Consider the following 19,264-nt stretch of genomic DNA (forward strand, 5'->3'; position numbering starts at 1 on the left):
TGAAAAGTTGCATATCACGGGGGCTATTCAATGCTAATACAGAACGCTTTTGTGCTGGTAAGGGCAGACAGGTCTGGAGTGAACCAAGGACTATATATATTCCTAGTTAAAAAAAATTGAGAGGGGCATGCTTATTTAAGATGGTAAGGAAGGCACTTTTAAAGAATAGCCAGGTATCATCTACTGAAGGGATGAGGTCAATGTCATTCCAGGATACCCCAGCCAGGTCGATTAGAAAGGCCTGCTCGCAGAAGTGTTTCAGGGAGCGTTTGACAGTGATGATGGGTGGTCGTTTGGTCGCAAGACCCATTACGGATGCAGGCAATGAGGCAGTGATCGCTGAGATCTTAATTGAAAACAGCAGAGGTGTATTTGGAGGGCGAATTAGTTAGGATGACATCTATGAGGGTGCACGTGTTTACTGATTTGGGGTTGTACCTGGTAGGTTCATTGATAATTTGTGTGAGATTGAGGGCATCAAGCTTAGTTTGTAGGATAGCCGGGGTGTTAAGCATGTCCCAGTTTAGGTCACCTAGTAGCACGAGCTCAGAAGATAGAAAGCGAGCAATCAATTCACATATGGTTTCGAGCGCACAGCTGGGGGCAGAGGGAGATCTATAGCAAGCGGCAACAGTGAGAGACTTGTTTCTGGAAAGGTGAATTTTTATAAGTAGAAGCTCAAATTGTTTGTGTACAGACTTAGCCTGCAGAGTTCTGTATTACTATCTATCTTTGCAGTAGATTGCAACACCGCCCCCTTTGGTAGTTCTATCTTGGCGGAAACGTTATAGTTAGCAATGGAAATTTCAGGGTTTTTGGTGGTTTCCCTAAACCAGGATTCAGACACGGCTAAGACATCTAGGTTGGCAGAGTGTACTAAAGCAGTGAGTAAAACAAATTTAGGGAGTAGGCTTCTAATGTTAACATGCATGAAACCAAGGCTTTTACATTTACAGAAGTCAACAAATGAGAGCACCTGGGGGGTGGGAGTGGAGCTAGGCACTGCAGGACCTTGAATTAACCTCCACATCACCAGAGGAACAGAGGAGAAGTAAGATAAGGTTACGGCTAAAGATTATATGAACTGGCCATCTAGCATGTTCAGAACAAAGAGTAAAAGGAGCAGGTTTCTGGGCACGGTAGCATAGATTCAAGGTATAGTATACAGACAAAGGTAAGGTAGGATGTGATGAGTACATTGGAGGTAAACCTAGGCATTGAGTAATGGAGAGATATAGTCTCTAGAGATGTTTAAACCAGGTGATGTCATCGTATATATAGGAGGTGGAACAACATGGTTGGTTAAGGCATATTGAGCAGGGCTAGAGGCTCTACAGTGAAATAAGACAGTAATCACTAACCAGGACAGTAATGGACAAGGCATATTGATATTAGAGAGAAGCATGCGTAGCCAAGTGAACATATGGGTCCAGTGAGTGGTTGGGCTGGCTGGGGACACGGCGATTCAGACAGTTAGCAGGCGAACAAGCTAACAGTTAGTAGGCTGGGCTAAACAAGCTAGCAGCTAGTAGACCGGGGCAAGCTAGCAGTTAGCAGGCAGGGTTAACAAGCAAGCAGTTAGCAGACCGGACAGGCAAGCTAGCAGTTAGCAGACCGGGCCTGGCAAGCTAGCAGTTAGCAGGCCGGGTTAGCAAGCAAGCAGATAGCAGGGGCAAGAAAGTTAGCCTTTGCGGGACGTCGCGATGGGGGCAGGTAAGCTAGCAGTTAGCAGGCCGGCAGCTAGCAGTTAGTTGACCGGGGCAGGCTAGCAGTTAGCAGGCCGGGTTAGCAAGCAGTTAGCAGGGGCTGGCAGTTAGCAGACCAGGTTAGCAAGCAGTTAGCAAGGGCTAGCAGTTAGCAGACCGGGCAGGCAAGCTAGCAGTTAGCAGACCGGCCCTGGCAAGCTAGCAGTTAGCAGACCGGGTTAGCAAGCAAGCAGATAGCAGGGGCTAGAAAGTTAGCCTTTGCGGGACGTCGCGATGGGGGTAAGTCTGTTTTTGCCTCATCGTGCGGTGACGTCGATAAACCAGTCGTGAAATTAGTAGGGTTCCAAGTAGCTCTAGGTATCTAGCAGGCCTAGCTGGTTAGCATAATGGGCCTTCAGCGGGCGTCGCGCCTGAGGGGCCTGTTGGAGTCCTCGGGCAGATTATGTCGGTGTTCCAGTCGTAGGGGTTCTGCGGGGTTCCATGCCCCGTACCGGCTGTATAAGGGGTCCGGATATTGTAGCCCAGGAGTATACTTCGGTGGTAGCACAGGAGCCCTGGCCGGGCTAGCTTCAAGCTTCAAGCCATATGGGGAGGCAGGGTAGCCTAGTGGTTAGAGCGTTGGACTAGTAATCAAAAGGTTGCAAGTTCAAATCCCCGAGCTGACAAGGTACAAATCTGTCGTTCTACCCCTGAACAGGCAGTTAACCCACTGTTCCTAGGCTGTCATTGAAAATAAGAATTTGTTCTTAACTGACTTGCCTAGTAAAATTAAGGTAAAAAAAACAAAAAAAAAGCTAATTGGTGCTTGCTCTGGGATGGAAACGCTGGCGAGGAGTAGTCATCCGGGATTGCAGTTAGCTAGTTGTGAAGATCCAGATGAAAATGTTTGTTTGCGGTAGGAATCTGGGGATAAAAATAACAGGTCCGTTATGCTCTGGTTAGAGTCACGTTGTTCGAACTGACGAGAGCTTTCCGAGCTGAAGGTTAGCTGTTGACCGCTGGCAATGGTTTGCTGACTGATAGCTGGTAGTTAGCTGGCTAGCTTCAGATGAGGGATTCCAGATCCGAAGTAAATATAAATACTTTAGGGGAAAAAAGCAGATCCACACCACATTTTGTGAGGCGGGTTGCAGGAGAGTATTTAGATGTTCAGGTTTAGCAAAATATTTTAAAGGATATGCAACGAAAAAGATGTAAAACGATGTATACAAGAGACACGACAGGACAAAGACGTCTGACTGCTACGCCATCTTGGATTCAGTCTGTCAAGCAGTAACACTTATTATTTTATTAACCTTTTGTTACACAACCTAAATTGTTTAAATTTCCCCAAATAAGCATATATGTAAAACATTTCACACATTTATAGTCACATTTGATATGTATATACTGTATATTTATGTTTTTCATATTATGAACAGATATTTTGATACATTTCGTCCATAGCTACTTTTTATGAACGTTGTTATGTTATTCATTCAAAGTGTTGTGTTTCTGTGATGGTCAGAGGCTGAGAAATTGGCGATTTAGCAAATCTTATAAAACCGGTATGACCTAAGAGGGCCATTGATAAGGGCATCAGCCTTCAAACTGCTATGATCTATCAACTCTGTTCCAGTTGCATCTGAAAGATGTATAGAAACATTGACTGAAAGCAAAATATGTATTTTCTTTTTTTGGTGTTATTTTGTAAGTGTAATGGCCCACAGGGGCCAAATCTAGGTGGCTTCATATCTGTATATTGTCAGGGTACATACGTCTACCTCTGTGCCAAATTTGGTGCTTTTTTTCCCTCACAAAGTTTACTATTGAGACCACATTTTCAGTTTAGCTGTGCACTACTAGTATACAAAATAGAGATTATATTCCATTGCTCCATATTGACACATGAAATTGTGGTACATGTTTATTTAGGACTAGTTGCTTGACAAAGTCCTATAATTTCAGAAGGATCAGAAATTATTAAATTTTTGGACAAAATTGAACCCCTTTAGTGCTTTTAGGGTTGTGTGTGTGTGTGTGTGTGTGTGTGTGTGTGTGTGTGTGTGTGTGTGTGTGTGTGTGTGTGTGTGTGTGTGTGTGTGTGTGTGTGTGTGCGTGCTGATGGTAGCTGGTTGCTATCTCCCTGCATGCGCATATTGATAGTAGGTACCTCTGTCATTCCTTTCAGTCTGTCTGAGCAGATAGGCCTAAGGTCAATGGGGGTCTGTATGGGTTAATCACATCAGGAGCCCAGTAATTTGATCTTTGGCATGCAACCAGGTGATGTATAGAGGGTTTGGAGACAATTCACAGGAGCTCTTCTACAGTTATATTGGCTTAGTTTATTAGGATCAAGAGGCCCTATTTGCTGCACATGCATTTGGCCCCCTTGAACTTTCTTCCATTTGCTTCAAACATAAAGATATAAAACTGTATTTTTTGTGAAAATACATGACACAACAAAATACATTTAGATATTTCAAACTTTTTTAACAAATCAAAAACTGAAAAAGTAATAGACAAGACATAAGATATGACATTCAATTCAAAATAAATAAAAAATGTTTTATCTAGGAAAGACAACAAGAGGCAACAAAAATACTATTTAAACACTATTCATATATACAGTGCCTTGCGAAAGTATTTGGCCCCCTTGAACTTTGCGACCTTTTGCCACATTTCAGGCTTCAAACATAAAGATATAAAACTGTATTTTTTGTGAAGAATCAACAACAAGTGGGACACAATCATGAAGTGGAACGACATTTCATGATGCTCTCTGCGCTTTTAACTGACCTCTGAGACTATCACAGTGCAGGTGCATTTATACGGAGACTTGATTACACAGGTCCGAGATACTGTTGTGAAGAAGTTTAAACGGATTTGGATACAAAAAGATTTCCAAAGCTTTAAACAAGGAGCACTGTGCAAGCGATAATATTGAAATGGAAGGAGTATCAGACCACTGCAAATCTACCAAGACCTGGCCGTCCCTCTAAACCTTCAGCTCATCAAGGAGAAGACTGATCAGAGATGCAGCCAAGAGGCCCATGATCACTCTGGATGAACTGCAGAGATCTACAGCTGAGGTGGGAGACTCTGTCCATAGGACAACAATCAGTCGTATATTGCACAAATCTGGCCTTTATGGAAGAGTGGCAAGAAGAAAGCCATTTCTTAAAGATATCCATAAAAGTGTCTTTTGTTTGCCACAAGCCACCTGGGAGACACACCAAACATTGGAAGAAGGTGCTCTGGTCAGATCAAAATTGAACTTTTTGGCAACAATGCAAAACGTTATGTTTGGCGTAAAAGCAACACAGCTCATCACCCTGAACACACCTACCCACTGTCAAACATGGTGGTGGCAGCATCAGCTTTTCTTCAGCAGGGACAGGGAAGATGGTTAAAATTGATGGGAAGATGGATCAGGACCATTCTGGAAGAAATCCTGATGGAGTCTGCAAAAGACCTGAGACTGGGACGGAGATTTGTCTTCCAGCAAGACAATGATCCAAAACATGCAAAAACAATGGAATGGTTCAAAAATAAACATATCCAGGTGTTAGAATGGCCAAGTCAAAGTCCAGACCTGAATCCAATGAATCTGTGGAAAGAACTGAAAACTGCTGAAAGTCAAAGGGCTGAATAATTTTGACTTACAGCACCCAATTTTTCAGTTTTTGATTTGTTTTTGATTTGTTAAAAAAGTTTGAAATATCCAATAAATGTCGTTCCACTTCATGATTGTGTCCCACTTGTTGTTGATTCTTCACAAAAAAATTCAGTTTTATATATTTATGTTTGAAGCCTGAAATGTGGCAAAAGGTCGCAAAGTTCAAGGGGGCCGAATACTTTCGCAAGGCACTGTACATATTCATATTCGTATATACAGTACAGTTAAATTAGATCTTTAGAAAGAGGAGAGGTGCTGTGTTACAATATGTTTTTTTATCAGTTTTTTTTATAGCTAAGCTTGCTTAGCCATGACGGACCCTCCACCTCCAAATCGATCACGCTCCAGAGTACAGGCCTCGGTGTGACGCTCATTCCTTCGACGATAAACGCGAATCCGACCATCACCCCTGGTGAGACAAAACCGAGACTCATCCGTGAAGGGCACTTATTGTCAGTCCTGTCTGGTCCAGTGACGGTGGGTTTGTGCCCATAGGCGACGTTGTTGCCTTACAGCAGGCCTACTAGCCCTCAATCCAGCCTCTCTCAGCCTATTGTGGACAGTCTGAGCACTGATGGAGGGATTGTGCATTCCTGGTGTAACTTGGGCAGTTGTTGTTGCCATCCTGTACCTGTCCCGCAGGTGTGATGTTCGGATGTACCAATCCTGTGCAGGTGTTGTTACTTGTGGTCTGCCACTGCGAGGACGATCAGCAGTCCATCCTGTATCCCTGTAGCGCTGTCTTAGGCGTCTCACAGTAAGGACTTTGCAATGTATTCCCCTGGCCACATCTGCAGTCCTCATGCCTTCTTGCCACATGCCTAAGACACGTTCACGCAGGTGAGCAGGGATCCTGTTCATCTTTCTTTTGGTGTATTTCAGAGTCAGTAGAAAGGCCTCTTTAGTGTCCTAAGTTTTCATAACTGTGACCTTAATTGCCTACCGTTAAGCTGTTAGTGTCTTAACGACCGTTCCACAGGTGTATGTTCCTTAATTGTTTATGGTTCATTGAACAAGCATGGGGGAAAGTGTTTAAACACTTTACAATGATCTGTGAAGTTATTTGGATTTTTATGAATTATATTTGAAAGACAGGGTCCTGAAAAAGGGACATTTCTTTTTTTTCTGAGTTTAGATTTAACAAGTGGTTAAGTATTTTCAACACAGAAATGTTTCATAAAAATATAATTTTTTTATTCCCCGAAAAACATGTTCATACGACCAGTAACTTACAGACACGTACAAACAATGACTACATCTCATCTGCCCAGACCCGCCAGCTCACATCCCCATCTCTAATGCTTGTATTATTGTTTGACATTTTTTGTGCCAATGTGTTTTTCTCAGTCACCCATGCTATATAAATATTCCAATAATATATCATTCGATTTTTCCATTGTGCCAATGATGGCGGATTAATTGACTTCCAAGTGTTTAGTGTATGTTTTTTTCAAAGGAGTGATGAGCCCATTGGTTATCTCACTACATATAATACATATACTCTCTGAGTTCTATTGGATAAGTAACTGTCCAACCATGTGATGGCAGGTGATGTAAAGCCATAATAAGTGAGTTTTTACAATAGCAAATGATGATCATGTGGACGCCTTAACAGTTCTCACAGGTGCATGTATTGTCAGATTCACTTCCTGAGTTATCTCTATCTTTATCACTACACCCAGAAGGTGAAAGCACAGAAACAATGTTTCCAGCTTACATCTTCATCTTTGTTTCGAGAGTCACGATTAATGATTAGAAGTATGATGTCTATGTGTCATTTGCATATTTATATTCACAAAACACTCAGTATCTTGATTAACTCCGCATTGTAGAAGTGATCTTTAACATTTAAACTCACTCTCTATCAGTATTGGCAATCATGGCTTGGTCTGGTGCACAACTTTAGAGCTTTTAGCCAAGTAACATGTACAGTATAGGGACGACAGTGAATAATCCTGGTCCACTGGAAATAGCAGTGGATAGATAGAATAACCCATGCATGGGGAGCTGTGTAACCCATGGGCCTCTCTAGCCCAGTCAGTAGAGATGGCTGCATCAGCCAGGGACTGTGTAGTGTGATGGTCTGTGAAATTACTGTGCCGGAGCACCACCCATCAGTACTCGACTCTGTCTGTCCCAACCGACAGATCCTATAATTAAAACAGAGACACTAATTATTCTGGAGGGATATGTCAGCCATGGTCACGAGTTCAATGGATGACAGCTTGTGTGTTTTGAGTGTATGTTTGACTGAGTTACTCACTGTGTTGAGCTCTGTGGCGTATGTGGATGTGGGGTGTCTGTTAGCCAGTTACTGAATGTGTGTGTGTGGAATGGTAAAGAGATTGTCTGTCTATCTATCTGTCTGTCTGCTGAGAGCTCTGTGACACACAGGGCCTCTGTAATTAGCCTGTAGAAGGATTACTGCTATACCCACTACAAATAGTTCAGCTTACACTTCAAACACCTGCCAGGGGATCAAACCCATACCTCTCTGCCTCTCTGCCCTCCATTATATACTACTGACCATATGTCCATTTACACTAAAGCAACTATTTAACATACTTGATGCAGTCTGATGCAGTTTTTGCACTTTTGGCTAATTTGTTGCTGATTTGACTGAGTTCCGGGCTAATACTCCATAGCAAAGAATCATCTAACGTGAAGGTTGAGCGGACAAATCAAATGTTATTTGTCACAAACACAGTTTAGAGCAGTTCAAACGTGTAGTTGAAATTATTGTTTGCTAGCTCTCTCAACATTGCAGTACAATAATCAATAATAAAGAGTCAAATCTAAAATAACAAGTAATGGAAGAGGTCATAGTAATAGGCTGATAAGAATGACGACTAAACCTTTTTTATTGGTACTATGACTCTACAGTGGTCCAAACTACATTTCCAGGCTCTACAGAGATGTCTTGCTGTTTTCATATGAGATGTGTGTAGTGAGAGAATATGAGGTGGGAGAGAGATTGCCATCCCAGCAGCTAACAAATTCTCTCGCTTTTAGAGTGGAAGTGTGAGGCTCATCACTGAGACATGACGATGGAGCGTTGAAGAGATGTCAAGGATTGACTGGGATTTCAGCTTAGACTGGGTGGCTCTCCGTTCCTGTTCCATTACCAAATCACATGTGGTGTATCGTTCTGACCAGCATTAGGGAGAAAATGAATTAGTAAAGGATGTGAGTTGCATCGTGAGATTCTGACTAATGCCCGTCATTATTCTTAGCCTTTGTCTCAGTCCTTGTTGTTAGATCGGCGTTGAACAGGCTCATATTTTCATCATACTTGTGATTTGGTAACCCAAAGTACTTTCATGTGATTGACAGTGACTGACTTTATCAGTCTGGAATGCTTATCATACTGATGTAGGATCTTAATTTGATCACCCTGTTGCAGGAGAAATTTCCTGCAACGCAGTAAAGTTTAAACATGTATTATATCTGAGGTTTAAAAAGGCTTCTGAAGTTTGTAATTTCCACTTTTAAATTTCAGACTTGATTTTCCCTCATGAAAAATCAATCCCTTCAAAAATGTCCATTAAATATAATCCACAAAATAATTCACATTTCCAGTTGCTGCAAGATTTTTCTAATGTAGAAAACTGGCTCAAATTAAGATCCTACATCTGTAGGTTGTGCCCAAGATATTGCTGTAAACATTTAACGAACTTGTGTCTGTTTCCAAAGGAACTGTGGTGATGACGATGACAGCAGAGGATGCTGATGACCCCAGGTTGCAGAACGCAGTGCTGCGTTACAACATCGTGAGGCAGTCCCCCGATAAACCCTCGCCCAACATGTTCTACATCAACCCAGAGAGCGGAAACATTGTCACTGTGATCTCCCCCACGCTGCTGGACAGAGAGGTGAGTGTGCTGGGCCAGGCTGGGAGCCTCTCCAGACTGATCTAATGGGGCCTCAAAACACTGCTGCTGTCTCACTGCCTCACTGTCTCATGACCATGATGTTTTAAATCACTGTTGTTATTGTCAGTAAAGAGACTGTAGATAGGTGAATGAAGGAGGCGGGAGAGGGGGTCACTGTGCTGGGGAGATGAGGGGGGTGAGGGAAGGCGGGGGGTGATTTCTGTGGTGCATTCTAATGAGCAAGCGGAGGCAGCATCGCCCCATTCCTTAACCGGAGCGAGACAACGGCATGATTGCTTTTTCAGCGGGGTGACGAATGCCAGAACATCGATTCACTGTGCTCGTGGAAGAGGAATATTAGCTGTTGTCAGACACTTAGAGCTTGGTTTAATTGAGGTGATACACACTTATCCACCAGCATCGGCTGTGTCCAACAAGTCCAACAGAAACCTCTCAGCTGGAACAGGGAAATCACTATCAAATGGCAATGAGTGGATCTCTGAGCTATAACTCTCATAGATGATTAATTGATAAATGTGTTAGTACTGTGTGTAATTCAAACATTGAGCGCCTGGTCTGTGTGCTCATGAAGATGCTATTGATTTCTGTTGAGTTAGAAATTGCATGATTAGTGGGTTGTATTGAATGTGATCACCCCTTTATTGCATGTTTATAGTTCATACCTGTGTCTGTGTTACAGCCAAAATAGACAAAGTCCCATATACCGGTAACTGCCAAAATAATGGAACAACTTTTGTAAATGAGGGAAACACTTTAGTAAATGAGGGATACAAAGTATATTGAAAGCAGGTGCTTCCACACAGGTGTGCTTCCTGAGATACTTAAGTAATTAACATCCCATCATGCTTAGGGTCATGTAGAAAAAGCCATTATTTTGGCTCCCATGACAATGCACCCATCCACAGGGCATGAGTGGTCACTGAATAGTTTAATGAGCATGAAAATTATCTAAACAAGGGAGAGGCAACTTCAGTGCTCGGTGGCCTGATTGGTGTCACACTTTTGCCCCAGCCCCAGCTAACACACCAAAAATCAACAAATCATTGTCTTTAGAAGTCTTTTTAAACATCGAATACACTGCAAGTTTGCATTACGTGCTGAGCAGGAAAATTCTCAGCAACACAAGAGATCCTACATCTATATCTTCTAGGTGTCTGGAGAGCTTTAAACCTTGGCTACTTCAGCAGATACTCAGAAGTATGTATCGTCCTCCGTCTGGCACACCAAACTACTTTTTTTTGCTGGATGGAAAACGTTGTTCCTCCACCCTGTAAATGCATTGGACATAATTCAGGTTGAGCTGTAAGTGTATTTAGATGGACATTCCATGGTACCACGGGAGGAAAAGCAGTCCATCGGAAATTTTGAAAATCTATTTTGTCACATTGAAATCAAGTTGATTTTCCCTCCACCACTCTCACTCAGGCGTTAAATTCTGTCTTGATATGCGCATCTATGTCCTCCGTGTCTATTTTTCCCTCCACTTTGTCTGCTCCTCTCTCCTCTCTTTCTGTCTCTCACTTTTTGGATCAATGGCAGACTATATTTTTGACAGCTAATATCGTACACAGAAGGGGCCAATTTTCCTAGGGGCTGTGAAGTAGCATATACTGTATGTAGCCCATCAGACAGGAAAGACAGACTTTAGAGATCGGATCTCTCTGTCTCTGCAAGCCTAAGAGCAGTAGTCTATCAGTAGTCAATCTGATGGACACAGTCTCACAGACGCTGGCCAGAACTACACAACACTCTCATGCTCAGACATTTCAATCATGGCAAAATCAATTGGTTAACATCAAATGCTTTCACTTGTTCTTCAGAAAGGAATCAACTTTAAATTGCAGTGGATGTAAAGGTATGTTTGCATTTTTAAGCCTTTCCCGTGGCTGATGTGATGGGTTGATTTGACACAATGTGTGAGTTATACCAGCTGTCTGTCAGATTGATTACACAGAATAATGGGCTCTGTGTGTGTTTTTATGTGGGTTTGTGTGTGCCTACGTGTATATGTTTCATGTTAGTGTTTAGAGCTGTTGTCTCAGTCTCCTGGCTGTGGTGCATTGTGATTAATGGACTTTCCAGTCCATTGTGCTGTCACGGCCTGCCTCCCCTCGTCAAACGACCAACCTCCCCTCCCCTCATCCTGACTATCCTACATCCTGTCCACAGTCATCAGTACCTGGAGCACAGCGGAGTAGAGCTTCCTCTCTCCTCTCCTCCGACAGACAATTTCACCTTGGACCTGCCCAGGACCCGGAGGCCATCACTCTTCAGCACACAGATGCACTGTTAGCCCAAGCTTTATCTGGCCTACACCCCTGTTTCAGTACCAGTCAGCTTTTCAGATGAATCGGGTTCATGGCGTGTGCTCATCATGGCACTGTGAAGTTGATCAACTCTCTGTGTTGTGTCCCTGCAATTGCTGTTATGTAAAAAAAAGAGGTGAAAAATGATTATCCCCTATTGATGTCACTTGTTAAATCCACTTCAATCAGTGTAGATGAAGGGGAGGAGACAGGTTAAAGAAGGATGTTTAAGCCTTGAGAAAATGAAGACATGGATTGTGTATGTGTGCCATTCAGAGGGTGAATGGGCAAGACAAAGTATTTAAGTGCCTTTGAATGGAGTATGGTAGTGGGTGCCAGGCGCACAGGTTTGTGTCAAGAACTGCAACGCAGCGCAACAGTTTCCTGTGTGTATCAAGAATGGTCCACCACCAAGGACATCCGACCACCTTGACACAACTGTGGGAAGCACTGGAGTCAACATGGGCCAGCATCCCTGTTGAACAAGTCCATGTCCCGACTAATTTAGGCTTTTCTGTAGGAGTGGGGGTGCAACTCAATATTAGAAATGTGTCCCTAATGTCTGTACACTCAGTGTACATTCCCACATTCCTCTATCATTTGAAAGTAGTCAATTCAATTATATGGTACATGCTGTGTGCATGTACCATATTTAGCAAAGGCTTTTGGTCTATACTTGTCTCCACTCATCTCCCCTCATTACAGCCTGTGATTCCTGCTGAAGCACAATGAAAGGTCAGCTGGAGGTCGTGTGTATAATGATGTGTTGCTACGTATCTCCTCTGGATCTACTCTGACCCATGCTGCTGCTGCTCTGAGGATGTATTGCACTCTGAGTGACTGACAGGTGTCGTGTAGTGTGTTGCTATGCTCTTAAACCCATTGGGGACCTCCACGATAGTTTATAATGCCAGCACTTTCATTAGCGAGGCTTGTGTTCTGTTGCTTAAGCACAGAGCAGTGTAAAGCTCTTTAGGTTAGCACAAAGCAGTGAGTAGTAATGCACATATTATTAAATGTGAGTTAAAAAGAAAATAACATCATGGAAAGTCATATTTGCTTCTAGTATGTGCCAATAAAAAGTAAATGCTGTAGGTTTGAATCATCAACACCCTGCTATGATTATTTGAGCAGCTCTGATATGTTTCAAGCTGTGTCTTTAATCTAGTTTACTCTGCAATGGCTTTGCCAGGTGTCACTGACACACACGCACGCACGCCCGAACACATGTATACACACACACACACACACACACACACACACACACACACACACACACACACACACACACACACACACACACACACACACACACACACACACACACACACACACACACACACACACACACACACACACACACACACACACACACACACACATACAGAAAGGCAGACTAATGTGATTGAGGATGTAGTGATGGGGGTGTAGATTACGGTGTACAGGCCCATGGTGCTGCTGGTCTGGCTGGGACCTAACTGGTGTGGGCAGACTGTTAATGTTGGTGACTGTGGATTTCTAATTCTCTCTGGGCAATCTGGGACCTGTCATTGGTAACGGCAGCCAATCGATATGCCCGGCAGCCCCTCCTCCTTCTCTTCCATACGGATGAATTACAAAGAGCCAAAATCAACGTTCAAATCAATGTCCTCCCTTTGTGGGGTCTGGGGAGCAGAGGTCTGTCCACATTCACTGTTCTTGTTACCTCTAAGAGTGAGCCAGCCAGGAACATGACCTATCCTGAATGCTCCAATGGCTCTGTCTGTCCGTCCATCCGTTCATTCGTCTATCCATCTGTCTGAGTTTAAACAGATGGGTTATCAGAGCTACTTGTTAAATTCATATCTCTGTCAGACACAAAATAACACTTAACAAGGAAATGGTACAATAACAAGACATTTATTTAAGAGTGACAGGAGGACATACAAATGTTATTTTCTGGGTTTGTTGTACCTGTGTATCTATCTCGCTATAACCAATCATGTTGATACGATGGCCATGGTAGCTGGTATTCCCCTTCTTTGTTCTATGTTCTTGATGTGACAAATGGATGTTTATCTTCCATTTGTCACCGCGGTCCTCCTAGTTAGTACATGAAGGTACATGGTATGAATGGAATCCATAGCGCTCAGCTTGATCAGCAGGACATAATGAGTAATGGAGGCGTGAGAGAATGACCCCGTTTATTAGTTTTGACCTTGCCAGTGTGATCTCATCATGGTGTTTGGGCTGATAAGAAAGCAGTGCTTGTGAAATGGTTTATTTGGCTTGGGGATGAGAGAGGGTGTGTGTGTGTGTGTGTGTGTGTGTGTGTGTGTGTGTGTGTGTGTGTGTGTGTGTGTGTGTGTGTGTGTGTGTTGTGAACTCTGGCTTTGACAAGTTGTCCTCATCACAAGTCTACCATTCATTCTGCCTGCCTGTCAGTTTTTCCCTCTCCCAATAACGCTTCCTCAATTCCTCACCTCTCTCTCTCTCTCAAACTTTAATATAATAATAATATACTGTATGTAATAATATATTCCATTTAGCAGACGCTTTTATCCAAAGCGACTTACAGTCAAGCGTGCATTTTAAGTATGGGTGGTCCAGGGAATCGACCCCACTATCCTGGCGTTGCAAGCACCATGCTCTACTAACTGAGCATCTCTCTCACTCTCTCTGTCTCTACCTCCGTTTCTCAGCGCTTCACTTCGGACATCCAATTACTCCCGGGTCATAGCGCAGTGATTTCATTCAGAGCAGCAGCATTCACCCCCGCCCTCAAACAGCCATTCAAATTACCGCCCCGCCTGTCCTCCACCGCCCGCAAAATGTTGTTTTCAGGCATTCCTCGTCCGCCACCTAATCTGATCCCTCAGACATAATTGAATGTCAGTCGCCACATAAAGATTCCTTCCTCTCCTCAATTAGCAGCTGCTTCCCTCTGTCACCACAATGAGACAAAGCAGAGAAAAATATTTACTCTTCCTCCAGGTAGGGGAGAGAGTTATTATATTATGTCATCTATATGCAAATAATACATCGGCGACTTCAATTGGTAGAATGTCATTACTGCAGATCTGATGTGTGCACTCCAGTTTATAAACTCCCTTTTATTTCCCTATTATGATCCAGAGATTGAGGCACCTGGCTTCAGAAATAGAGTTGTGATGCTCTAAAGGGAGCTGTGAAGAGAGGGAGAGAAGGAGCGGCGTTCTGAGATAGAACCGAGGGAGGGGTTCTTCTCTGCTGCCTTACTCTTTCCTTTCTCCCTTTTCTCTTTCTCCTTCTCTTTCTCTCCTCAGCCCTTTCATCTTCTGACATCGTAATGCACCTTTAGATTGGCTTCTTGGGACTCTCTATGCTTCCAGGCTGACTATGATCAGAATGTCAGGTCAGAAAACTTTTACAGAGGTCTACTGTTTTACAGAACGGATGATTTTCAGCCAAATGCCCAAATATTCTCCCACAGTGTACACTCTTAGAAAAAAAGCTGCTATCTAGAACCTAAAAGTCTCCTTTGTCTGTCCCCGTAGAAGAACCCTTTAATGAACTGTTTTTGGTTCCAGGTAGAACCCTTTTTGGGTTCCATATATTATTATTTGACCCTGCTGGTCATCTATGAACATTTGAACATCTTGTTCTTTTATAATCTCCACCTGGCACAGCCAGAAGAGGACTGGCCACCCCTCATAGCCTGGTTCCTCTCTAGGTTTCTTCCTAGGTTCTGGCCTTTCTATGGAGTTTTTCCTAGCCACCGTGCTTCTACACCTGCATTGCTTGCTGTTTGGGGTTTTAGGCTGGGTTTCTGTACAGCACTTTGTGACATCAGCTGATGTAAGAAGGGTTTTGTAACGACGTTCCTCTGTTGAAGGAGGAGCGGACCAAAATGCAGTGTGGTGGTTACTCATGTTTAATGATGGAAAAATGACTTGACATGAAAATACTGAAATGTACAAAAACAACAGACGGAAACGTGAAAAAACTATACAGCCTATCTAGTGAAAACTAAACACAGAGACAGGAACAATCACCCACGAAACACTCAAAGAATATGGCTGCCTAAATATGGTTCCCAATCAGAGACAATGATAATCACCTGACTCTGATTGAGAACCACCTCAGGCAGCCATAGACTACGCTAGACACCCCACAAAACCCCAAGACAAAAACACACCACAATAACCCATGTCACACCCTGGCCTGACCGAATAAATGAAGAATAAACATAATATATTTCGACCAGGGCGTGACAGGTTTTATAAGTAAATTTGATTTGATGTAAAACCCTTTCCACAGAGGGATCTACATGGAACCCAAAATAGTTCTTCCTGGAACCAAATATGATTATCCTATTGGGACCCTTTTTTCTAAGAGTGTATATGCGGTTTATGGCCTTTCATTGTTATAATATGTGCCATTTGTGAGTTGGACACAAAATACAGATTATCTAGAAGACAAATTCACTGACCTGAGAGAAGAATCACCTACTTTACTACTTTACATCAATGTCAATTAGCATCTAACAGAAATGGTTCAGTCCACATTCAACAAACACTCTCTTTGATTTATCCTTCCTTATTCCACCCTTTTCTTACACACCCACACTCCTTTTCTCACACACCCACACTCCTTTTCTCACACACCCACACTCCTTTTCTCACACACCCACACTCCTTTTCTCACACACCCACACTCCTTTTCTCACACACCCACACTCCTTTTCTCACACACCCACACTCCTTTTCTCACACACCCACATTCCTTCTCTCACACACCCACACTCCTTTTCTCTGACACACAAGCACACACATTGTTGGACACTACTTTGTCTCTCATACTATTTGCTCTGATACTGGTTCTCTAGAGTCTAGGAGAGTGAAGTACTATGCTGAATCTATTCCATGTATTCCATGTAAGCAGATGCTTCACTCACAAGGTCCTGATCATGCAAAGCCTTTCCTGAACTGATCCTAGGGCTATGGTGTGATGTTTGTGTGAAAGTAAGATGTCACATAGCCAGTGTGCCAGCGGTTGTGGACAATGCCCCCTGTCTAGATCTCCCTCTCGCTCTGGTGGGATGAATACGGTGGACACAGTTCACAGACAGTGATGGAATATGGCACCTCCCCCCCTCCTCTGGGCTCTCCTCTTCTCCTATCCTCCTCCCCTCTGCCGCCCTCCTCCATCACGGCTCTGTCCAGTTGCATTAGGTCGGAAATGAGATTCCACTAATTAATTAGATCTCAGAGTGCTAAAGATGAAGATTACATCCCAATGAAGGTTAGGAGTGTCAATCACTTTTTTTCAAGCTGTGAATTCCTGTAGATAAATTGAGCCCCCTGGGTATTGTGGGTTGTTCATCTTTTCTTGTTCTTCTTTTAATTAATTGAGTCTCACAGACAGAGTGGCTCAGTCAATAGGGGTCTGGGACAACTTAGCCCACATCAGCATTGTCTTCTCCAGAGGAGAACATGGATGGAACAGAGAATAGGGAAATGAAGAGATGAGAAATATTGCCATTAAGAGACAGATGGAAGAAACTGACAGGAATAAGGAGAGAGAATCGTCGCGAGGGAGCGAAGTACACTGAGAAGGAGAGAGAAGCAGAGAAAGACTGAGTGACTTCATTAACCCCACAGAGAACTGGAGAGCACAGTATAATTTACAATAGACCTACATGAATCATTTAAAGCAGACCCGCTCTTGATGTTGACGTGTTGCGCTTACTTGAATGTCATGTTCCTGTAACAATATGCCTATAAAACTAACCAGGTGCAGTGCAGACGTATTCCCCTTGACTGAGCAGTACTGTAATTTAACAACTGTTGTGAAGTTGAAGCTATCAGGAAAAAAGTTTGCCAAAGAAACTACTTATTTATGTACTATTTCAAAGAATCAAATGTATTTTTTCCTATTCAAGGAAACAATTTGGCTTAATTCATTTGGGTCCCAAAGCCAATGGCTATTCACTAATATCTGCTTCCTTGGACAAGAGAACATACAGTATATGAGCTGGTGTGTTTCCAGGAAATCTAGCACTGGCTCTCAATACTTCAAGTACACATCTTTTATTTTTCAAATGGCAGAGGAGTAGAAGCAATTTAAGAGCAATCTGTCCAGAGAATGGCTTAATATAATGGGTAACTGTCATCATAAAAAGCGGACAGGTAAGTGGTAGCCTCCAACTCTCAAGTCAAGGTTGTTACTTGCTAATTCAGAATAAATGTCTCAAATTACCTTGTGCCCTTATATTCTGAAAGGACATGGAAAGCTGGGCATTATAAATATCCCTAGTCCCAATAATCAATGTGTATTAGTGCCGCGGTAAAGTGAGGCCAAGGCTGAACGGCAAAGAATAAAATGCCACAAAGTGATGTGGGCCATATTCCATTGCAGTACCAGGCAAAAAAGGGTATGTTCTCTACTCAGTGGTGAATTGGAAGTCTGAACCTACTGCAGTTAGTGCTTATCTTGGTAGGGATTGTGGTTCAGTCTAGTGTTCCTGCATGGATGTATGGGTACATCTGAGGACTAAGCAGAGATAGGCTATCTGACAGGATTAGGACGACACTCAGGTGACCAATGAGCTGAGAGATGGTCCCCTGACTTGACCAGATGTGAAGAGAGAGAAGGAAAGTGTATTTATCCTATGTTCGCAGCATGGTGTATTTGTATTTCTCTCATCACCATGGTCCTTTACTCAGAGATGAAGACAGGATTCTTTCAAAGCGTGACAATTTGGTTCACTGATCACCGTTTTCTTCTAGTAATTGGTAATAGTGGGGCTTTACATTGCCTATTACTGTAACCCGGTCCGAAGATGCAGTAGAATAAATTGTCTGCTAGCAGATATTGGACTGGTATTGGATATTCGACTTTTCTCCACACCAAATACCAACATACACATACAAACAGCAACCCTCAAATGCACACAAACAACGGCTACAACGGTCTCCTCTGCTCACACCCCCCGTCCCTAGTGCCTGCATTATTGTTTGCCACGTGGCCTTAAACTGTACTAATTTGTTTTTCCGGTTGCCCATATTTTTTAAATATTTAAGTACATGTGTTAGATTGATTGATTTGCAAGTTTTTAGTAAATGTTTTTTCATGACAAGATCATTTTGTAGGCCATTGTGTCTCACTACACCCCCCATATGCCATGTCTTACAAATGCAAACAGGCGGATTAAAAGTAAGTTTACATTGTAATACTTCTGACAGCCAACTTTCAAACTCATTTTTAGTATTACACTGAAGACATGACTCTGCCATTGTGCTGTAGAATTTGTGCATTTTGTCTCCTGTATAATACATTCTATGCATTATTAGTTTATACTGGATTAAGCGTAACTTTTCATTAACTGTCATTTCTGGTAGTTTCTCCAACATTCCCTCCATGTTGTGCCAACATCGTTTATTTAAGTCTTGGATCCAATAGTAAATAATGTTTTAAAGATATATACTCTCTGCAAGGTTTTGTATATCTTTGCTATCATATGAACATAATTTTCTCACACAAATACAATTCACCAAAGGTCTAAAAGATTTCAAATCGAAATGTTGTGATATGTAACTTTTAAGTTGCATGTATTTGAAAAAAAAATACATAAAAAAAAGAAATCTACAAGAACTCTACAAATGGCCTTTTAATTCTGTCATGGAAATAAATGTATTTCATATTACCAAGTCATTTACGATTTCTATGCCTTTAGAATTG

At 42.6% G+C, this 19,264-nt stretch overlaps 1 protein-coding gene across 1 annotated transcript in view; it reads left to right on the plus strand.

Moving 5' to 3' along the window:
- LOC135508828 (cadherin-13-like) overlaps nucleotides 1-19,264 on the plus strand; it is a 529,634-nt gene that overhangs the window by 366,598 nt on the left and 143,772 nt on the right. The window contains exon 7 of the mRNA XM_064929038.1: nucleotides 9,058-9,236. Within this exon, the coding sequence (XP_064785110.1) occupies nucleotides 9,058-9,236 (179 nt within the window). The remainder of the gene's footprint in view (nucleotides 1-9,057; nucleotides 9,237-19,264) is intronic.

Source organism: Oncorhynchus masou, chromosome 22 (assembly GCF_036934945.1).
Source record: "Oncorhynchus masou masou isolate Uvic2021 chromosome 22, UVic_Omas_1.1, whole genome shotgun sequence".
Classification (NCBI taxonomy): Eukaryota; Metazoa; Chordata; class Actinopteri; order Salmoniformes; family Salmonidae; genus Oncorhynchus; species Oncorhynchus masou.